General features: G+C 45.4%; 1 protein-coding gene across 19 annotated transcripts in view; it reads left to right on the forward strand.

The window, feature by feature from the left end:
* Nucleotides 1-23,063, forward strand: part of CAMTA1 (calmodulin binding transcription activator 1) — a 225,140-nt gene that overhangs the window by 198,429 nt on the left and 3,648 nt on the right. For 12 of the 19 annotated variants that reach the window (XM_085558864.1, XM_085558869.1, XM_085558865.1 and 9 more), the window contains 13 exons: nucleotides 607-746; nucleotides 990-1,186; nucleotides 1,516-1,594; nucleotides 2,420-2,735; nucleotides 3,102-3,625; nucleotides 4,818-5,005; nucleotides 5,368-5,614; nucleotides 6,079-6,150; nucleotides 7,147-7,167; nucleotides 9,601-9,794; nucleotides 9,984-10,058; nucleotides 13,967-13,997; nucleotides 17,246-17,427. In XM_085558864.1, the coding sequence (XP_085414990.1) occupies nucleotides 607-746; nucleotides 990-1,186; nucleotides 1,516-1,594; nucleotides 2,420-2,735; nucleotides 3,102-3,625; nucleotides 4,818-5,005; nucleotides 5,368-5,614; nucleotides 6,079-6,150; nucleotides 7,147-7,167; nucleotides 9,601-9,794; nucleotides 9,984-10,058; nucleotides 13,967-13,997; nucleotides 17,246-17,427 (2,266 nt within the window). The remainder of the gene's footprint in view (nucleotides 1-606; nucleotides 747-989; nucleotides 1,187-1,515; nucleotides 1,595-2,419; nucleotides 2,736-3,101; nucleotides 3,626-4,817; nucleotides 5,006-5,367; nucleotides 5,615-6,078; nucleotides 6,151-7,146; nucleotides 7,168-9,600; nucleotides 9,795-9,983; nucleotides 10,059-13,966; nucleotides 13,998-17,245; nucleotides 17,428-23,063) is intronic. The other 7 variants (XM_085558860.1, XM_021534238.3, XM_085558858.1 and 4 more) reach the window with 6 other exon arrangements.

Consider the following 23,063-nt stretch of genomic DNA (forward strand, 5'->3'; position numbering starts at 1 on the left):
ATTGTCAGTGCCCATACACTGACAATTCTGGTAGCTCTGTTTCTGGTGCTTGGCTGAAGCTATTTTCCAAGAAAGGGAGCCTGCCAGGGAAGGAGCAAGTGCCCTGTTAAAGGCTCCTTTTCCTAAGCACAGAAGGAAGCAGAGGAGTCTTTTTCTTCCAGGTACCATTATTGCATGATTCCAGGATGCAAGCCAAGCTGAATTCAGGACTCTTTTAAAGTAGGGGGGTGACTCAAAAATGGCAGATGTGATCCTGCTCAGTGAATGGGTATATTTGCTTAGAGTTTGTCTTTTGAAAGACTTTGCTTTACCCCTAATATTGTGTGCATACAGCTGGACTCACAAGGAAAGAGATTTGTCATCTGCCTGCATTTTTCAGTTTTCTGTCTGTTTTCTATAAGGAGGTTCTCTGGAATTGCAATCAAAGGGTGGCTGCAGGCAGTTGAAGAGCTAGGGTACTGCAGGGCAAAGGTGTGTGCATTTCCAAGCAGAGCAAATTTCCTCTGTCACTTCCAGGATAGCTGTTTGTGACTTCCTGTAGTTGGCTATTGAAACCTGAGCTTCCTTTCCATGGAAATGTCCTTATTCTGGCTTTTTCCAACCTAGATAACCAGTTCAGGATGTCCATATTGGAGCGACTTGAGCAGATGGAGAGGAGAATGGCTGAAATGACAGGCTCCCAGCAACACAAGCAAGGAGTAGGAGGCGGGAGCAATGGGAATGGGAACAGTGGAACACAGGTGCAGGTATGAACCCTTCTGTGTCCAGACACATCTTTATGCTTTCTTACTAGAGGTTTTTTGGGGCATGGGGTTTGGAAAGGGTTATAGTTTGTTCTAAGTGACAGGTCTGGTTTGTGGGTGTCTAACAGCAGCTGGTTTTTGGTCACGTTTGCCACTGTCTCAGTACTTGCAGAAGTGGAAGGCTGCCTGTTCAGGGCAAGCTGCACCTCCTCTCCGTGGTTAACTGGGATGTGTGTGGTGTTTCAGTGCGTTTCTGGGACTGGGACCCTGGGCAGCTGCTTTGAGAGCCGTGTGGTGGTGGTGTGTGAGAAGATGATGAGTCGTGCGTGCTGGGCGAAGTCCAAACACTTGATCCACTCAAAGACTTTCCGGGGAATGACACTGCTCCATCTGGCTGCTGCCCAGGGCTATGCTACTCTCATCCAGACCCTTATCAAATGGCGGTAAGTCCCAGCCTGCAGGACTCTGGGCTGTCAACACAGACTCTGCAGGAGCATGTATAAACTCTGCTCAGTCCACATTTCTGGTTGTCTTGTACAAAGAGCCAAGTCCCTGAACTTGTTCCCATGCCCTGATCTGATGAGACCTGTCTCTTGAGAGCAAGTCCAGTCACTGGATGTATCGTGCTCTTCATGTCTGTGGTGGGGGCACTGTCTGTAGTAAATACATGTGTGGCCTTTTCTCTGTGGTACAGTGCTTGGATAAACCTGTGCTTAGACAATGATCCTGACATGGCTACAGAGCATCATTCCTTCTCTTGTTTCCCCTGCAGCACCAAACATGCAGACAGCATTGATCTGGAGCTGGAAGTTGACCCTTTGAATGTGGATCATTTCTCCTGCACTCCTCTGGTAAGAGCAGGGTCTGAAACTTCTGAGAGAGTCTGAGGGCACTTTGGGGAGTTATTTCTGATGTGACATTTTCCTAAAGTGTTTCACTCTCTGGTGAGTGGGTGTCCCTGTGTGTTCCTGCTCATACATGGTAAGATGTGGTTCCTGGCATTTTGTTGAGAGAGAACACACAGAACAAAACTTTGTCATTGAGAAACATGAGGAAAGGGGACAGGCAGATGGTTCTGGTTAGTGTTTTACACAGAATCTAGTCTCTACTATCATGGTGTGAAAAGGACTTTACATGCCTTCTTTCACATTGTCCTCTGTGACTATTCAACTGTAGAGGTTGTAAAGTTATAAACTGTCTTGGTCACTGGAGACCTGAAATCATGACTGAGGACTTAGATAAGCAAAAAAACGAAACAGATGGAACCAGAACTGCCAGTTTGCAACTCTTAGCATTGATTTTATTGTTCCCAACCTCTGGACCTGTCTGCATGTTTCTGACCTTGGAGATTCCTTTGTGTATGAAGCTGTTCTGTCTCTGCAGTGATGCCAATGTCACAAAAAAACCCCAAATCAGAAGAAAACAAAATGTCAACTTTGTTTTTCAATTGGAGGTTTCTCTGTTGTAGGAGAGAATAGCATATATTCAATCCCCTATGTTGAGTTGGGTTGGTTTTGTTGGGTTGGGACATTTACAAATGTAATCTGCTGGCCTTGAGCATGTTGTGCTTTTGTTTATCAGAAGAGTTTTTCCTTGAGCTGGGACCAGTCTCCACTGCATGAATAAGAAAGGAGAAGGCAGGTCTCCCAGTGGGTCAGTTACCTTTTCTTCTTTAGATGTGGGCATGTGCCCTGGGCCACATGGATGCAGCTGTCGTGCTGTACAAGTGGGACCGCCGAGCCATCTCCATTCCGGACTCCCTGGGCAGATTGCCGCTGGCCATCGCTCGCTCTCGGGGCCACGTGAAGTTGGCAGAGTGCTTGGAGCAGCTGCAGCGAGATGAGCAAACTCAGCTTGGGCAAAACCCCAGGATTCCGTGCCCCTCGAGCACAGACTCCAACGCAGAGAGCTGGGTGTCCCAGTGGCACAGCGAGCTTGTTGCCTCTCAGGAGCCTCAGAAGGGAGTCACAGTGATTTCCAGTACAAACACAGGTAAAGCTTCCTGGAGGGCGTGCTCTGTTTTGCTGACATTTAACATGTGAAAATGTGGGGGCAAGGAGCTCACCTGGGCAGCAGGTTCCACCTGTGGCCTTGCTGTCCATGCTTAATTCTTTTCTTGTGCTACATGCACTTGTATAAGCATCAGGAAGAGGAGAGAGTGCCTGCTTTGGAAAGACTGGTGTGTCTTAGGATGACTGATACACTATCCTCCCTGGGTGGTTGTTACTCCATTTGCACATCCTCTCAGGTGTACATAGAGCACTGCATGAGCTTTGGCCTGAGGCAGAAGCTGTTGATGTTCCTGTAGCAGTAGTGAGTTGCATGTTTAGTTTTGACCATTGATCTGTTTGTTTACAGAGCTGAGGCGGCCAAGATCAGAACCTTCCAGCTATTACAGTAGTGAGACTCAGAAAGATTACCCTGCACCCAAAAAGCATAAGCTGAGCCCTGAGTATTTTCAAGCCCGGCAAGAGAAGCTGCTTTCCACTGCACTGAGCCTGGAACAGCCAAGCATTAGGAAGCAGAACTCCAGCTCCAAGCAATCCTCCACTGAGACAATCAGCCCCAGTGAAGGGCTGAGGGACTATGGCCGGGAGCTCTCCCAGCACATCCCAGAAGTTACTGGGTACCGGGGCTCTGGCAGCCAGGCAGGCATCAAATGGAGCCCAAAAGACATTTATATTGGTGTGTCTGCAGTGCAGGTGGCAGGGAGCCAGAAGGGCACTGCCCTGGGGAAGGAGGCTGTGGCCCATCGGCTCCGCCAGCGGGAGCAGATGAATGTGTTGATGATGGCCGACAGGGAGATGGTGGATGCAGAACTCTTGTCCTACAGGGACAGCGCAGGGGATGAGGACTGTTTACACCACATGGATGAGCTGCAGGTAAACACACCCACAGCACTGAGATCAACAGCCTCATAGAGCACAGAGGCTGCACAGAGGATCCTGGTCATGAGAAATTCCCCTGGAGGCCTCTAGAGACTGAATTATGCTTTGAGGAAGGAGGTGGTCACACAGTCAATGTGTGACCACACATTGGTCATTTTCTTCCAATTCCAATGCAGACATAAAGACTAATGGTTAGCATTTAGGGTTGTACACTTCAACAGCGTACAGAATGCACAAAATGGTTTGCAGTTGTGCAAAGAAAAAGGAAAAAGCAGAGCCTGATCACAGCAGTGCATGTGACTCAGGTGCCCTAATAGGCCTGTGGGAACTGGGCAGCAGCCCCTACAAAGACAAGATGTGAGAGAGGTGGTGCTATGGTTGCAGGCCAGGCCTCTGCACTTCAGAGGATAGGAGGTAGGAAAGAGTGGAGAATGGAAAAGACAGTGGGTTTGGGGAAGGAAGAATCCCACTATGTATGGAATAGAGGAAATAAAAATGTAACAGAAGCAGGAGAGACATATGAGAAGTACTCACTCTGAGAAAGATACAGTGGTTGTCTGAGCAAATGGGTAATGGGAGCACAGCCTTACCTGTTCTGCCTTAGCATCTCTGAATGTTCTCCTCTGGCTGGTGTAACACCAGTGAAGCAGAGCACTGCAAAACAAGAAGAGTGTTCTGTTCCCTGAGTTGAAAATTCCTGTTCTGTTCCATGAGTTGAAAATTCCTGTGAAACTTGCTGAGCTGAGGGATAGCATTCGGAAGGTTTCCTGACAATGTTTTGTCACAAGATTTTTTCCTTCTCTTGATGTGCCTTTATTGTCCTGTTGTGCTCTACTGCACATCTCAACAAAAGAGTGGCAAAGTCACTTTTCCTTTGGAAATAACAGACTAGTGACAGCTGTAGAGGGAGGGCCCAGAGACCTTTCTCCAGATCTCTTGGGCTCTCAATAAGGGAAAAAAAGAGGTCCAGGGAATATGAAACCCTGCAGTGCTTGGTCTGAAGAGTCAGAAAATCAAGTGAGCACTGGTTAATAAATTTCTCTCCACTGCTGAAACAAACAGTAGACTCCAGCTTACACAGGTTTGGGCAAAATGGGGAATTCTGTCTAAATCTGGGCTATAACACAGAAGCACAAGGCACCTTCTACCAGGCAGCTAAAGTTTGCTGTTCTTTCCCCCTTGACAGGTGAACATGATGACACTTGCAGAGCACATTATTGAAGCTACGCCTGACAGGATCAAGCGAGAGAATTTTGTGCCAATGGAGTCGCTGCTGGTGGAGAGGACAGACAGTGCTGCCATGAGCACCACCATGAGCTGGCTGGCCAGTTACCTTGCTGATGTCGATCACTTGCCCAGTGCTGCACAGATCAGGTCAGTGAGAACTGTGAGGTTGCTCTGGCTTTTGGTGTGGTGTGAGTGCTGGGCTGCATGTTCCGACTCTTCAGCCTGCAGTTCTCAGTGAGACTCAGTTCTGGTCTTGCTGGCCCAGGCACACTCTTGTGCGCAGATGTATTGTTGCCAGCACACCTACAAATTAATGGAATGTGGTTTTCACTCCAGCACCATATCTGTGCTGTGCAGGACAGGCAGGCTCAGGGATGTGGGATGTTACTTGGAGAGAGGGACAGGAGCATCAGCTTATGTCTTGAACTCAGAAATGTTGTTGTCTTTATCTGTGATACCAGCCCAAGTGCTTTGTAAGCCAATAATTCCTACTGTGATTGGTATTTCAGAAGTCTGTATAGTGAACCCCTGACCCCTTCTTCGAACACCAGCTTGAGCCCTGCAGGCTCACCAATCAGTGAAATAGCTTTTGAGAAACCCAGCCTTCCCTCGGCAGCAGACTGGTCTGAATTTCTGAGTGCATCCACCAGCGAGAAGGTAGAAAATGAGTTTGCACAGTTAACTCTGTCTGATCATGAGCAGAGAGAACTCTATGAAGCTGCCAAACTCGTCCAGACAGTATTCAGGAAATACAAGGTATGTGGCCCAGATGCCCAGTGTCTTCCTTGATGGGTGTGTGAGAGAGAGTATAATTTGTTATAAACCAAAATATGGGTAATATCCACTCCGGGGACAAAAATACAGTTTGTATCATAACCTTTTCAATGCTTTTGACATTTGTTTGTTGACGTTTGCCCAACAAGTACTGTGTAGGAAGTGCATGCCATGCCATGCTGTGGCAGAGCAGTACTCACAAAGCACATCCTCAGAATGTACCCCAGAGGTTCTGCTTAGTTGCCCATTTGGTGTAAAGATGCATTTTGAAGGCTTGTTCCTTATGTGAGTTGACAGCAGAGGCATCTCCAGGAAATGCCTAGGCCTGGGTTGGACCAGGCAGCATTGACAGGAGAGGTTTGCCCTGCCAGCAGCTGAGAGCCAGAGCACGTGTCCTGGGTTTTGGTGCACTCTCACTGATGCTGCTCCTTCCTTTGTCCACACAGGGTCGTCCTCTCCGGGAACAGCAGGAGGTGGCTGCTGCTGTTATTCAGCGTTGCTACCGAAAGTACAAACAGGTAATCAAAAAAATGAAATTTTACAAAGCACATGTAAGTGCCATGAATGCACCCTGTTGTAGTGGGCATTGTCCTGCTCTTCCTCTCCTGTGCTTTTCAGCGTGCAGTAATGAGCTACCTTTCTCAGGCAAAATTGAAAAGGGGAGATGATTTGTGTTCTGAATCTTAGTTTTGGAGGGAATCCTTGAAATTTGTGATTATGCCTGTGGTTTTGCTCTGAGGTGGAGGGCTGTGATGTATTCCATATTGGCCTTTATGCATGCTGCAGCCTAAGGAGACTGTTCTCTGACTAGTTGCTTGCCAAATTTCATTGTGAAATTGAAGTTGGTTTTGCATTTGATAAAGGTGAAGATGAAAAATAGGTTGTTTTATTTTCCATATACCAAACTTTTAAACTATGGGAAGTCACGTGTTGTAGGTTGATGCAAGTTTTTCCAGGACTGAGACTGTTCTCCAGACTCTGGTTGGAGACATGTTTTCAGGCTGAGTTCTCAACCCCAGAAAAAGAAGATACCTTTCCTTTTTGGTTTTTGGTTAGGTTTTTTGGTGATTGTTTGTTTGGTTTGAGATTTTTGGTTTTGTTTCATTTTGGGGTTTTTTGTTTGGTTTTGGTTTGTTTTTGGTGAGGACTAGAACCCACATCCTTCTTCACACTTTACCCTGCTAGACACAGTTTGTCTAATGCCTGGCAGCATGGTAACAGAAAGTGAGGCAAGGCACCTGTGCTTTTTTACAACTCTCAAAAACATTTATTTGGGAAGTCTTTCTAGTGTTAGGTGACTGCGTTGTGGTTCACATCCAACCCATCATATGGCTTTCATTCTGGATGCTTCCTGTAGTAGAGAAGCTTAATTCCATTCAAAAACTGCTTGACAAATTGCTTTGTCTTGGATCCTGGAATTGCTTTTTTGAAAGAAGATTGTTTGGGTCTTTTTGTTTTGCATTCTTTATTTGCAGAACTAACATTAACTATGTATTTTTCTGTTTCTCCCCAAGCTTACTTGGATAGCCTTGAAGGTAATACATATACAAACACTATTTTGGAAACAGTTCCCTATGGGTCACTAACTTTCACAGTCAGTATAAACAAGAAGAACCTGGCATTTTGGAGAAACATTTTATTAGTATCCACTAATAAATGCTTGTGGTTAAGGAATCAGTGACAAGCCAGACTTTCTGGGAGTTGTGCAGGGACTGCTGTGCCACAGTGGCATCAGCTCCCACGAGCAGGGATGGGCTGAGCTGCTGGGAGGGTTTTGCAGCCAGTTTCCAGAGGACAGGCTTTCCTTTAGTGCTCCTGATCACCTGTCACTTTGTGACCTTTGCCTTGGCATTTGGGGAGCACAGAACATTTTTCCCACCTGTCAGCCAATGTCCTCCACATTCTACTTGCCTGCTGAAGTGTTTTGACCATTCATCTTTGAAATACCTGTATGCTGAATTCCTAAGACCAACATCTCAGTATGCTGCTGCTCATGCTGGAGGACAACTGTTGGTGCCACTCTTAAAACTGTTCACAGTCAATAATTCTCTGCTGTAAAGATGGGTTTCCCAGCTGTGCAACATGTTGATTTCATCAGATTCTAGAATCAAATGAGCTTTTCTCAGGGCTACCAGGAGGCAAGGTGTGTTTTTCCTGGAGAGAATGTGTCCTTGGGGTGATATTCCATCCACAGCTTCCCCCTGCCCTGTGGTTTTGTGTCAGGCTGAGAACTGTTTGTCACCACAAGTGGGCTGAGCTCTGGGACACTGAGCTCACCAAGGCTTTCCTCTTTGGAGAGGAGTTTAGGAGACATCTCCACTGATCCCTTTTCCAGAAAGAAAAAGGGAACAAGAGGTGGACAGGACGCAGCTACTTGGGTCTTAGAGTTGCATGCAGACATAGTGGGGCCTGGTCTGTGCAGTGACTGCTAATTTCTCTTCTGCCTCATTCTCTGATCTGGTACTGCACTGATCAGCAAAGGTTTGTGACTGGATTGGAACAGTCACAGCTCATGGCATGGTTTTGTATTTGAACCCTTCTGTTCAGGGGTTTGTAACTCAGCCACAGAAGTCCCATCTGGGCTAAAACTTTGAAAGAAAACCAGTACCAGCCCATGAGTGGACTTATTTAAAACAGCGAATTTAAAATCACAATCTGATCCATTAATTAAAAAATGTTAAAAAGTGAAAAGAAGAAAACAAAACAAAAAAATTAATAATGGCAAAATATGACTGCTCCTAATGACTGCTTCAATTCCAAAAAGTGAAATTTGGTAAATGGTGCTCTGTGATGATATTGGAGGATTTTTTTTTTCTTTGGGATTATGCTGGGAGGGTTGTTTGTTTCCTTTTGGGGTTTTTGTTCCCAGTAGAATGTAAAATACTGAGAAATGTTAGGACATGACCCTGTATGGGGCAGTAGCTGCTACTCATCTGTCTGATAAAGTGAGCAGAAGTCAAAGCTGATAAAATATCCATGAACAATAGACACATCAGTTTTGAAATTATTAAACCTATTAAAACTTAACAAAATAAGATCAGCAAACACTGAAAACATCTGTTACAGTAGCATAAGTGTAACTTCTACACGTTATTCTACATTTCCATCTCAGAAAGGACATAAAAATATGCATGAATGCACAGGGTTTCTGTTAAGTGATCATCCCCTTGCATGCTGTCAGAGGAAAAGGATGTGGAATAAAGATATTCTTTTTAAGAGTTTGTACCTGCTTACTGGGAATCACAGGGCTAGAAATAATACAGTGCTAGATGGAATTTGGGAAGTGTGTGATTGCTCATGCAAATTTGTGAGTTCATTGGATGCTTGCTACAGATTTCTAATGAGATTTAGTTTTGCCTGTGTCTTAGGCTCAGTATTAGACTTACAACTGTTGTGGTTTTGGGGGTTTGTTGGGGTTGTTTGGTTTTTAAGAAAGATGGGGAGAGACATTTGTTGCAATGGGACAAGTGGTGATGGCTTCAAACTAAAAAAGGGTAGATTCAGATTAGATACAAGGGAGTTTTTATACTGGGGCTGGTGAGTCACTGGCACAGGTTGCCCAGAGATGTGGCAGACACCCTGTCCCTGGAAACATTCAAGAGCAGGCTGGATGGGGCTCTGAGCAGCCTGATCTTGAAGATGTCCCTGTCCATGTTGGGGGAGCTGGACCAGATAACCTTAAAAGATTCCTCCCAGTGCAAACTATCCTATGATTCTATTAATCCAGTCAAACTGTTCCACAGGCAGAAAAACAGCTAGTTGTTTCCTTGATGCAGACCAAGTTCTGCCCCTGATCTTACAGTTGTTCCAGTTTGCTGTCACCATTTCCTTACACCATTCCCAGTCAGGGAATAGCTACTTCATTTACTTCCCATCACATCTTAGTGGCTCACGAGTCTTTCACTGTAGGAACCTGCTTCTCACCAGTCCTACTGGGATGCCTCAGCTTCTCTTTGTTTCTGTTGTAGTATGCACTTTATAAAAAGATGACGCAAGCTGCCATTCTTATCCAGAGCAAATTCCGAAGTTACTATGAGCAGAAAAAATTCCAGCAGAGCCGACGAGCCGCGATGCTGATCCAGCAGTACTATCGCAGCTACAAGGAGTGTGGCAAGAGGAGGCAAAACCGCCGGGCAGCCACCATCGTACAGCAGAAACTCAGGTGAGCCCCGGGCTGTTGATGCCCTTGGGATCTTTATAGATTGTTTTTATGCTCTTCAAGGCTGTGCTGGGCTTCACAGACAAAGGCCAGTGGGAAAAGGACTGTGGTTCATAGGATAATTATTCTTGTATTTAGTAGTATTCTCCCCAGTTTTGCCTACACTTCAGTGTTGGGGTTTTTTGTGTTTAGAAGCAGTCTGCTTACCAAGAAGCAGGATCAAGCTGCTCGCAAGATTATGCGGTTTTTACGACGCTGCCGCCACAGGTATGACACTGTCTTTTGGTATCTGCCCTTCCTTAGATCAATGTGACAACATCCAGGTGTGTCTGCAATGAGTGCAATGTAGATATGACAGAACCAGCTCACTACAGATCTGTTAATCAAAGAACAAAGCTGAGCTGTTTCTCCAAGATGCACTGTGGAAAATGACATCTTTAACTTAGGACTGTTGCTGAAAGAGAATTGTGTACATTGCTTATAATGTAAAACAGCCCAGGTTGTTTGACTTTAAAAGCTGGACTTGAGGAAGTCTAAAAAAAACCCTTTGTTAAATCATAGGTACAGCTTCTGAGTGCTGTCCAAAACATTCATGGTATGTAGGAAAGTGCAAAAAGTGATGACATCTAGTGTATGCTGGAAATGCCTTTAGTTTGGGCAGAGAATTATTTGGTTGGCTCTCCTCAAGTGTGTGTTCTCTTCAGTGTGGGTAGGTGGGATGTGGCAGAGGAGCAGGACAGGTTAGTTCACGTCAGCCACTCCACAGACATGAGGATGAACCAGTGTGGGAGCAGCACAGGCTTGCCAGAGTGCTTCCCCATGGCAGCCAGCACTGCCGTACCAACAGCGTGTTTGCTGTGGTTTTCAGCTGAAAGGATTCCCTACATGATCAAGTTGCAAACTGGGACTTTGCCTAGACAGTGCTGAATCCTGATGTTTCTGACTCTGCCCCCTCCATTCTCACTACCCATGCATTTCATCCACTCAGGAGCTCGTCACACCTGATGCATTTTGAAGTGTGTTTAGTTCAGTCCAGTGACATTTAACAAGGAAAGCTCTTAGAGGCATGTGATAGGCTCCTGATTTTAGAAACAGACTCAGTCCTTATTGCAGGATTTCAAAGCTTCCCTTTGCAGGAGGTCAGTGTGGCTCATGCTGTGGAAGTATGTCTTACCTGCAGGTTCAGTGGGAAGTTACATGTGTGGACAAGAAAGAGGGCTTTGTTGTTCCCAGGCTGTTTCCAAGTGCTCTTGAAACAGCCACAGTCATTGATGAAGAAGCACAAGTGACTTCCCTCTTTCAGCAAGGCATATGGAAGAGACCAAAGTGGTTGTTTTGTTGTGTTTGCTGTGCAGCATGCCCTGAAGGGTCAGAACTTCTGTATCCTCTCAGATCTGCTTGAGATCCAGGCAGTCCCTGGGAGAACCACATGCCAAGTTTCCATCCATGGGGTCTCTGGGGTCAGCCTGAGATGCTCTTAGAGCCAGCTCAGACACAGGCCCAGGGAATGCCTCTGGTCTGCCTGTGTCCCTGGGGTTCCCACCAACACCCAGGATGTGCCATGCACACCAAACAGGGCTCCAGCTGTTGGGTAACACAGACTCTACAGAGCTTAGATTGCCCATGATTCCAACAGTTCTTGACTTCAGCTTGTTGCCTTCCTCTTTCTCAGTGTCTCCTCTTCCCTTTGTAGAGACCTTGCTCATCTGCACCACTGAAGTTTGCAGGCCAGACCCAGGGTCAGTCTCCTCTCTCCAGCACCACAATCACTGCTCTGGGCATCCCTGCAGCAGAGATTTAGCTCTTGGGGAGGTCCAGACAGAAATTGCTCCAGCATCTCAGCTGACTCAGACTGACGTGTTTGTTTCTTTGCTCCCTGTCCTGAGGGTCAGATCCCTGCATTTACCCTGGCACAGCCATATCCTGGCAAGAGCACCTGCCTCCATTCCTTCCCAAACCTGGCTCTGCAACCCTCTCTCTAAGCTGCCTTGTGCTGCAGGCACACCGGGGTACCAGGTGGAATTGCTTCCTTCTCACCCGCTCTTCCTCAAGGTTTTTAATTTTTTTTTGTGTCTCAATAAGGACGTTGTTCCTCTCTGCTTGAGTTTTCTTGCTTACCTCTTCCTAAGAATAGAGCAATAAAGCTTAAGATGCTAAGTAAGTTCCAGATCACCTCTGTGTAAGCTTCCTAATTATATCCCTTCAGTCTCCCATGTGACACTCACACAGGGTACAGCTGATGATGGGGCTGGTACTTGTGCTAAGAGCCCACACACTCTTTGTGCTTGTTGAAATCTCATTGCAGTCTCCTCCTGTATTACTCCAAATTAGCACACTGCTATAAACAAGAATTTAAGAAAGCCCCAGTCTCCAGAAAGAAACACTTCAGCCATCCAAGCTCCTGAACATCCAGGGGTGAGCCATAACAGCTAGTACCTAATATTAGTTAATGGTCTGTGGAATAAAAATGGCACTGTGAAGCCACTTTTTAAACCACAGCAGCTTGTCAGTGCAAGGGATAGAAATGACAACTATTTTTGGAAAATCTGAGGGAGTGAGAGAAAAGAGAGCATGCACAGGAATGTCAAACAAACAGGATCTTGTAACAGATTTCTGCCAGTTGATAGAGCTGGGGGAAGAGGCTGCAAAAGCCAATTGCAGTCTGTTGTAAGAAGAGTGAGCTAAGTGAGAAGGCAGCAAATGCTTAAAGTTCAGAAATTCAACCTTTTAAAAATTGAATTGTTTAACCTAGGCCTTGGCCATGAGCAAATTCTGTTGCCAACTCAAAAGAGCTTATTTTCAAGAGCTTATTCTATAACCTTTAGGTGAGATTTATTCAGGGTTTCCCCAGGCAACAGTCTGCTTGTGGGTTTTTTTCCTGTTTAAAAGTGATCAAAGTTTACTTTAAGCCAGTCATGAGAACTGTTTGCTTGCATTCAGAACAGCTTAAATGGTCATCTTGTCCTGCTTTGTTTAATGATGTTTTGACACAAAGGCTTAATATCTCAAATGTGATTTTGATCACCTTGAGGATCTGATCTGCTGAAATTAATGTTTGTTGCCTGACCAGAAGGTATATCAGGTGTTTTGGGAGAGTTAATGAGAGGTTCTGCAGTTGGAGCTCTCAGTAGTGGATGCATAAATGTTGATGAAAATCAGAAAATACTTGAAAAATACATGAAAATCAGTAAGTTTTAGCTGAATATACTCTTAGAGAAGATAGTGGAGCTCGAGTAGCTGAATGTCATGAAGACAAAAGTGATCATTCATCAGCAGGAGTCATTCTGACCGTCAGACATGTATTCTTTCCTTTTGACTTTGAACAAACCCCCCCCCCCCATATTTATCCATCTATTGTCATATTCTCCAAAATCTGATTAAAAACATGCATGAGCATAACACAGTATCAACATGATCTGTCACAGAAGTGTTTGTTGAGAATGAGAAACAGAAACTTCCTGGCCTCCCAGGAGAGCTTCACCCATCTTCCCATGGTGCCCAAACCTGTCAACTTGTACTTGACTAACTTCCAGCCTAAAGCTTGCCCCTGACACCTCCTGTGAGCTGAGCTGCCTCCAGGCTTGCTGTCCTGAGGCAGAGGCACAGCTTTTTATAGTTAATGGTTTTGGAAAGACTCCACCTACTTAGTGATCCCCAGATGTGACACATCTAGAGCTGCAAGGAAATCCGGGCGCTCCGAATGGGTTTGGATTTGCTGAGCTGAATTCATGTATGGTACAGTCAGCTTGCACTGGGAAGGTAACCTCCTATTTCCTATTCTTTCTCTGATTTGTAGGAAACTTTTACTCTTCTGGGGGAATATCTAAACCATTGCTAAAATGGAATAATGGTCTGCAGTGTTTTCTATGGAGTAGCATTTGGAGTGAGATAGAAAAGAGGTGATGGCTGCCAGGGAAGGCAGGATGCAGCTAGAAATGCCACGGGAATGACAGTGTTGGGTTTTTTCTACTTGCTTATAATTTTCTGCCCTAAAGCACCTAAACACAGGATTGCCCTTCCCTGTAAAAGGAGTCCCTAGGCAGGAGTGGGAAGGGTTCTTTCTCTCCAGGCAAGCAGAAGTGCTGTCTCCTCCTCCCTGAAGTGAAGCTCTGGGTAAGGTATGGTTGTTGCCATGTGTGTCTAATGGCTCTTTGGTATTGTTTTGCACTCTGAAGCCCTCTGGTGGACCATAGGCTGTACAAAAGGGTGAGTGTAGCTGCCTGCTAGCCAGTTCCTCTCTTCCATTTTAAATATATTTGCTTTCTGCTTGCTTGCATGGGGCTGTGGCCGAGATATGCCAGTAAGTTTCACCTCCATTAATTATATGAAAGAATCTTTAATAAACTAACCCTACTGCAATGACTAACACTGCTGCTTTTGTAACAGGACAGAGCTCTGCAGTAGATGTTACCAGTGCATGAATGTGTGAAAAAGGACATGTATATTCATCATGGGCATGCTTAGATGGCATTGTTGGTGGGGTATTTTTTCAGTATCCAAAATGGCTGTGAGTAGATGTTGGAATTTGACAGAGTCTGCACTCACACACTCAGTGAACTCCGTTGTCATGGACTGCAGCAGCATTCAGGGTAGATCATAGGAAGCTGCACTGCAGGTGCAGCCTACTCTAAATGGGTATCTATTTCTGCCTGAGCCAGATGGAACAGAAGAGCTCCTCACACTGCTCTTTACTCCCAAAGGTGGTTAAGCACCACTGGTTATTTTCTATAAGTTGGTCTTTGGTAAGTTACATACCTGGTTGCCTTATAGGGTGAGCTTTTTGACAGCTGTTTAGCTCATTTATTAATCCACATATTGGGAAGGAAAACAAAAAAAAATGAAGTGAAGATGCTGTAACTGTGTTATAGTGAGTGCCAAGAGAGCATCTGTTGGGAGTCTCATTCTCAGCATGAAGAGCCCACTCACCTGTGTGCTCAGTCACATCAGTGGCTGGTTGGGTGTGAGACAGCAGGCTGGCAAGAGGTGGTGTTGCCTGGAATCAAAAGAGGAGCTTTCCAAACAACATTAAAGCGCTAATATAAAGGGCAGTTCTTTAGTAAAAGCATTCAGGTGCAGCAAACATGGGTATGAGCATGTGCGGTATGGGATTTCTGAAGTTTTTTTAAGGTTAATTAATTAGTGTGTCTAGCAGGTAAATCCAGTAGTTTCACCCTTGGGGTGTCTCCAGGAGATTCTTTGCCCTAAATCTTGTTTTGATTCTCAAATGCTGGTACAAAACAAGATGTCCTTGTTTTTTTCTTGAAAACAAGACTAAATAGAATTTCAAGAGTGTGACATAATGTATTAAAAAGTGTTATCTATTGTTTTAAAGTGTGAAAAAGGATATGAAGGTGCTAGGATCTATAAAACTATATATTAGAAACCTACAAAGTTACAAATACATGAAAAAGCTAAAAATCTTTAGCTATCAGTGGAAGAATTCTTGTGACAGGTTTCTCAAGGCATGTGGCTCAACTGTCAGCAGGCTGCTCTGTTCCATCTTGCACTTGAGAAGTTGTTAGGGCAGGAGGGTGTTTTGTAAAAAACAGCTGCCAGAAACATCACCATTTGGGTGCTTACTGCTCATGTTTTCAGCAAGAGAGAGGTGGCCTGGACCCTTGCTTCCATGTAATGTTGTAAAAAGAAAACAGCATTGTTGATGACTAAATTTTATTGACTTAGAAATGCAGAGATCATTTTCAAGACTGAAGAGTGAGAGAATGAGTTGGGCCTGCTGGAGACACCATTATTTGTTTAACTATTTAGGCTAACAAAGGAGCAGCAGCTATTGACATTTGTTTCCAAATTATTACTTTTGTGCTACCGTTTTTTGTTGTAGGTTTTTGTTTTTTACAAGTTAAAGTTTGGAATTTTTACTAATAACAGATGAAGCACGAATTGGGTAAATGAGAACAAAGGTCCAGATGTGCCCTGAGGCCAGGCTCTGCAGGGCTGCTGTCAGCAGAGGCCAGTTGTCAGTGTTGGAGGAGAAATGGTGCACTTTAAGGCTTTGTGTATGTTGTAGCATTTGAGAAATTAGCAGGAAGCAGATTCTGGAAGTTTGGTAGCATTTGCAGGTTTTGCCTGGGATGAGCAATGATGTGTGATGGATGGGGAAATGGGGTGGCTCTCTGGAAAAAGTAAACTGTGAGCTGTCTCAGTGTGTACTGGCTGCTGTTCTGCCAAAGTAAGTGTAATGGCAAAATGTTCTGTGCTGCTTTGCATTCTGATAACAGCCTGAGTGTGTCTGTTTGTTGCTGGAGTGCACAAACACCAGGAGTGTTCCCAGGCCTGCTGATGTGCACAGGCTGACACAGCCCTCCTGCTGAGGGAACACCTGCAAACCTCTCTGTAATGCACAAATTGGGTGCTTTCTGTACAGGTGCTGCTGCAGTGTGCAGATAAATGATGGCATCATTTGCTCCTGGGTTTCAGTTTTAAAGCCTTTCCAAATTGAGTGATTTTTTTTTTTCCTGGGTTTATTTGGGTGACATTACACTAGGATCAGTAAAAGAGGAAGAGGCAGGAGATTTTACTGGCTGGCTCTTGTGGAGATGAGACTTGTATCCTTCTGCAGTAGAAATTTAAATACCTTTTAGGGGAAAAAATCCCCATCCAGTTGCTGTTGCTTTTAATTAACATTTTTCATCTCAAGGGAACCTGCTTCAGTAGAGGGATTTCAGCTACTCACCATGCCCCCATGCACAAATGTTTGCTTTCATATTGGTCAAACCATCCTCTGTAGCCTCTTGCAAAAGAGAACTTTGCTCCCAGTCCAGGTGTAGAGGTGAACAAATTGCACAGCTGCCTGCAGTGTGACCCTCTCTGCCCTACCTGGGCAGGAGATGATCTGGAGGAGATCACAAGGAGTGAGTCTTTCCCATCTCAAGGGGATGACAAGTCGGGCACCTTCTGCCTACAGCAAAACTTCTGTCTTCTCTGGGGCAGAAGAAATGCACTTGTTATCTGTGATCATAAGTAACAAAAACTGCCTTCATTCACCTTTCATGTACAAATAAGCCCTTACCCCACCATGTTCTCACAGTTTGATTAAATGCTGCTCTCCACTTTCGGGGAGCTAAGTGTGTAGCATCTGAAGTAATTTCTCTGGTAAGTACAGCTGCATTTCATACCTGAATAAACAACATCTGCTGTGTTTTGTTGTTCTCTGCATACTCTTCCCTCTTTTGGCATTTTAGCAACAAACCTTTGCCTACTCCTGTGCATCTAGGACTTGGATTTTTAATGTGGTTTTAATCTGTGCTGTGCAGCAGGCATTGCATTGAGGTACCTGGTTTCTTGCCTCAATTAGTAAGATAGAGAATAGAGGAGGGGTAGGAAAGTCCCATTTGTTTGAGTCAGGAAGATGTGTGAAAATGTCATATGGGATATGCCTCACTGTACCTACAACAAAAGTTTTCAAAGTAATTTCTTTTTTCATTTACCTCTTGCAGGGGCTGAATGTGTTTGGAGCTCAGATGTGTGTATTAAAGTGCAGACTGCGTGCTCTGGGGTGTCGTTCTTATTGGGCCTTTCTGTCTTTTTTGTTTTGCTGCCTAAATGAGGTATCTGGAAAAAGGCAAGATCTCCCTTGTCTTAAATATCCCACAGGCCATTTCAGCTCTCAGAGCAACAGGTAACTCGCCAGCCAGCCTTCTCTGGCTCTTGCACCCTGTCCTGTAAACTGATCTTCAGCATTTGGACTCATTCAGCATTTCCCTGGCTGGGCATCACGGAGTCACTCTGATGGAGCAGCTTTGTGTTTTGCTTTACCCATGAAGCCATCGTTTGCTGTGACCTTTTCTGAGTAGGGCTGGTTCATTTGCTGACACCCTGTACAGGACTGGGGAGGGAGCTGCCACTCGCTGGGGCTGTTGCTTATTACATTGCTTCAGCACATACTGATGCACTGCCCAAGTGAGCAACATGGTGTGAGGGGCAGAAACTTTGGCTGGCTGGAGCAGTTTGGGAACCAGGATGTATCTCCCAAGAGTCAGGGTTCAAAGCTCATGTTTGAAATCATCTTCTCTTGCCTTTGTGTATGTCAGCATCACGGCTGTGACTTCAGACACCTTAGCAGTGGTCATCTCTATTGCACGTGCTTTTTCCTTCCATCTGCTCTTCAGCACTTGCAGAGGGAAAACTTTGTGCCTTAGAAGTGCTTACTGTCTGGAGAATGTTATTTGGGGAGGTGTTCAAGGCTTCATCAGTGCAAAATCAGATGTACGGTCAAAAACCAGTTTTGTGCATGGTTTCAGAGTTGCTGGCATAGGATGGTGTATTTTGTTTGGAGACCTGCAAAAGTCAGGACCTGTTTCCCATTCTGGGGTGCTTCACTCACAGCTGGGCATCACTTGAGCTGTCCTCACTCCAGCCCCTTTCAGCTCAGGGAGGCACTCCCAGAAGTGATCCAAGCCAGTGTGACAGAGCTTCTAGACTCCTGGAGAGGTTTGCACACCATCCAGCAGCACCTGGCCTGCTGCTGTCACTTGCATTGCCCTCATTTCCTCTGTTGTTTAAAAAAATCATCTCACTGCAAGTCTACCAAACTGGGTTGAAGCATCTTCTCTAACATTCTTTCTGTTGCTTGATTCTCTAAATCCCAGTACTGTTCTTTTCCTTACAGCAGTTTACTAATGCTTGTAACTGCAAATGCTACACTTTGGTTCTCTTCCCTGCCTCAGTTTAAGACTGGAAAAATGTTAACCTAAGATTGCCTTATAGAATGAAGGCAGTGCTATATTGTTCACTTAAAATCTTTCCTAGCAGCACTTACTCAGAGGATTTCTATTCTCAAGGGTCCTAATTTGTTCAAAATTCTTCCATGGTCAACTTGTATTTTTTAACTGCAATTGAAAATTTTGAGTGTTTATTACACTGAGTATTAATGAAGAGGAAATACCAGTCCCTGCTATTATTGTAATCAAATCAAGTGCCACTGAGTAAGGAATTCAAGAAGAGTTAAGAAGAGGCTTCTAAGACACAGGAAAGGCTGCAGTGCAGGCTATCCAAGAAAGAATTGGTTGAAGATAATTATTTTTAGGTTCTCTTGACAAAGCATTTCAGGTAATGATTACCTTGGTGCATGCACTGGTTCTGGTACCTCCTGTTTATCATGGGTTGAGGAAGCAGCATGGTCTTCACAGTAACACCTCAGAGCTTCCCCAGTGACACTCTGGCCATGGACTGGTTCCATTTTTAGTAACATTTGGAGATATTTCAGTTCACTCAGCTGTGCCTGCTGCAGAGCCCCTGGTGAGCAGGGCTGCCCTGTACCAGCTGCCAAGGAGAAGGAAGAACTTCCCTGGCATCCCAGGGCCAGCTCCGGAGAGAGGAGGAGAGGCTGACAGCTGCAGGTTTCCATATCTACCAGGCAGGGAATAAAGGGCACACAGTACCTACCTGCACTCACACCTGCAGTGGGACACACACACTATTGCATTGAACAAAGAGATTAGTTAATAAAAAACATGGTAGCTTGGTGAATTTGGGTGGTTATCATCTTGAGGCCTAAGTGTGTAAATGCTGTGAAATGCAGGTTTGTTTTAAGCCATTACATAGCATCTTTCAGTAATGTACCTGTGGCAGATTTCAGTTTATATCTTTAGAGAAATTCTGTACTATTTTGTGTCTGTGTTTTTCAGCAGTAGTTATTACACCTGCATGTAAATGATGTAAATCCCACCTGACCAAGGAAAGTGTTGTAAATGCAAAGTGTTTGACACTATCCTATATGACCTTTGTCTCTAAATTGGAGGGACATGTTTTGAGGATGGACCACTGGGTGGATGAAGAACTGGCTGGTTGGCCACGTGCAAAGAGCTGTGGTCAGTGGTTTCTGGTCCACGTGGAGGCCAGTGATGAGTGGGGTCTGATACTGTTCAACATCTTGGTCAGTGCTGTGGACAGTGGCATCGAGGGCACCCTCAGTGAGTTTGCTGACACCACTGAGCTGTGTGGGAGGGAAAGGATGGATCCAGAGGGACCTGGACAGGTGAACCTCAGGAAGCTGAACAAAGTGCAAGGTCCTACATACACATACAGGTTGGGTGGAGAAGTGATTGAAAACAGCCTCATGGAGAAAGGCTTTGGGTCATGGTTGATGGGAAACTCCCCGTGAGCTGGCACTGACTGCTCCCAGCCCAGAAACCAGTTGTGTCCTGGGCTGCATCCAAAGGAGCAGGGCCACGAGGGGAGGGAGGGAATTCTCACCCTCTACTCTGCTCCTGTCAGTCCTGCACACAATTCTGGTGTCCCCAACATAAGAAGGACATGGAATTGTTGGAGCAAGTCCAAAGGATGCCATGAAGTTGATAAGAGAGGACTGGAGCACCTCCCTTACCAAGACAGGCTGAGAAAGTTGGGGCTGCTCAGCCTGGAGAAGAAAAGGTTGTGTGGAGGCTTCACAGCACCTTCCAGTGTGTGCAGGGTGCTACAAGGAACCTGAAAAGGGACTCTTCATCCAGAACTGTAGTGATAGGGTGAGGAGTAACTGATACAAATTGATTAGAGGGGAATCTTAGGTTAGATGTTAAGAAGAAATTTTTTTCTGTGAGGATTGAGACACTGGAATGAGTTACCCAGAGCAGCTGTGGCAGTCCCATCCCTGGAAGTGTTCAAGGCCAGGTTGGATATGGCCTTGAGCAACCTGGGATAGTGGAAGGTGTCCCTGCCCAGGGCAGGGGAGTTGGGGCTAGAAGGTTTTTAAAGTCCCTTCCAACCCTTCACATTCTATGATTCTGTGATTCTGTTTCTGAACCAAGATCTGTTTTAGTGCAAATGCTGAGTGCTGCAGTAATTAACTTCTGTTGGCATGTGTGTTCCAGGCAAACAGATGCAATAGTTGTGCACCAGTACAGATATTGCATGCTGTAGGTTGAAGTTTGCAGCAAAGCATGTCTTGCATTCTTCCAGTGAAAGTGCTTCGTTAGTGTAGCCCTTGCATGTGAAGTGCTAAAGTGAGGAATAGCATGTCTCAGTGAAAGAGCCACCAGCTTATTCAATGTGCATGTTCTCAGTGAGAGATCCATAATAACAGGTTAATTTTACATTACAGTACTGAAGTGCAACAGAAAACACTTGGAAGTTGCACTGCAAATCATGCTTTAATTGATGGTACCTTAAACACAGCTAATCTAAGCTTTAAAAATTGTCCATTGCACAGAGGCACATCTTCCCTAGCACAGCACCAGGGATTCTGGCTCTCCTGCTTCTAAATGGTGCACCACTAGAATTATTAATTAAAAATTCAAGGGAGAGGCTGCTTTTCTGCTCCAAGAAAATAAAACTAGATATACTGGAGATTAATAACTTGTCATTTGCACATTTGTCACGTGTCAGCCCTCCTGTGTTTCCTGCAATGAAAAGGGGATCTGGCTGTACACAGCATGAAGAACCCCAGTGAACTTAGAACTTGGGCTGTCAGCCTGAGTGGAGGCTTGTTGCTGCCTTCTCTGCAGTGCTGGAGCCTCTTGATGTCAGCTGGCTCTTTTGGACACCAGCTAAAAATCCCCCTGTGCACTGCCAAAATCTTCCTGAAGAAAAGCCAAAATCTCCCTGAAGAAGATTTCTCTGTAAAGCTGTAGCAGGCAGGCTCAGCAGAGCTCTGTCCAAGCAGGAGCTGAGAACCCCTGGTGCTGTTGGCTGTCCCTTCCTCAGCCTGGGGACCAGAGCACTGCTTGGCACCTGGGAGAGCCTGCTGGGCTGCTCTGGGCTTGGATTTCAGGAATGTCAGGGTCTCTCCAGCAGTGACCTTCAGCCTCTGAACACACCGTGTGCACTTGGCCTGGCAGAGCCCTCTGTCTTTCCATACATGATATTCTCCAACAGTGGAATTAGGATAATTAACAAAGGTCTAACCTGCATACAGGTTAGTCTGATTTAGTCTGATTTGACCCCTGCTGGCCACATTTCACAAATACTGAGAATGCATTTGAGTGCTAGAGCCTTTGAGTCAGGTAAAACAGAGGTAAAAGCAGCCAGCTCCCTTTTCACTGTGGTTCTGACTAATAGTACATGCAGAAAAATTAATAAATAAAACAGTGAAATGGAGGTGTATTTATAGAGATCAATTTATAGCCTTCATTCTGTCCTTATATTAGCAGGCTGGTGCAAGAGCCAAAAGATGTGTGGGTGTAAGTCTATGCACAGTAGTTACAAACTGTCACTGCTGCTGCTCAGCTGTCCTGACATGTTTTCTTACTTTTATTTACTTGGACTTTGTTACATTCTTTCACTTGCAGCTGGTTGCATTACACAGTCTTGCAACTCTGATGCTATTTTTTGTATTATACCTTTGTTACTTGTCCTTTCAAATTTTTGCAGCATCACATGAGCACTCGAGCCTAACAGGCTTAGCTAAATCACTTTTTTTTTGCTGTAATCTACTCCTTTTGCGGGGGACTTCCCCTTGCAGGAGCAGAGTGGAGACATGTGGAGGATGCAAAGGGATCTCACTGCAGAGGAACTCCCTGTTAGTGGAGGCAGAGCCAGCCCCAGGCACAGCTGGGCACCTTTGGGACAGCACGGGAATGCCTTTGGATTTGGTCTGGCTCCTTTGCACTGCATACAGCCAGCTTCTCAGCCTGAGCAGAAGGTTTCCTGCTGCCCCAGCTCCAGTGCAGAGCTCCTTTTCACTTGATGGGATTAAATTATTCCCTTCTTTTCACCCTTTAATTTATTTTTTAACTTTTTCAGCTTTCAGTGATGGTTTAGTTCTTGTGTTGATGAGTTAGAGGAGGTAATGGATGGCATGCATTTGGGAAAGTTGAGAACTGGCCACATCTAGGAAGAGTGACTTCCACACTGTAGGTCCATCTCCCTTGGCACACAGCATCCTGCACTGCTGGGACAACACACAAACATTTTGCCAGCAGCATGATGAAACACAGGGCACAGCAGCTGGAGCACTTGTGAAACAAAGCACCTTCCTTCACACCCACACCTGTTCTTGTGCTTGTACATAAACACTTCCTTACGTGAGGTTCTCTGTAAACACCAGGCTTCCTTTCCAAGCTGGACAGAGAGATTTTCCCCCACTGTGCTGTCGCTGCCTCAGCACTGTGTGGAGAAAAGGGTCAGCTCTGAGCAGCCCCTTTGCCGTGAGCAGCTGCAGGTCAGGCAGGGAGCAGCAGTCCAGGGAGCCCCAAGGAGTCAGGCTGGCATCACAATGAAGCCCAGCTAGTTGGAAAAGCAGTAGCTGGACCCAAGTGTGTCTCTCCAAAGGTGTTTGGGATCTCCAGAGGCCCTTTCTGCGCTTCCAACTGTTTATGG

The sequence above is a fragment of the Lonchura striata genome, chromosome 21, assembly GCF_050655825.1.
Source record: "Lonchura striata isolate lonStrDom1 chromosome 21, ASM5065582v1, whole genome shotgun sequence".
Classification (NCBI taxonomy): domain Eukaryota; kingdom Metazoa; phylum Chordata; class Aves; order Passeriformes; family Estrildidae; genus Lonchura; species Lonchura striata.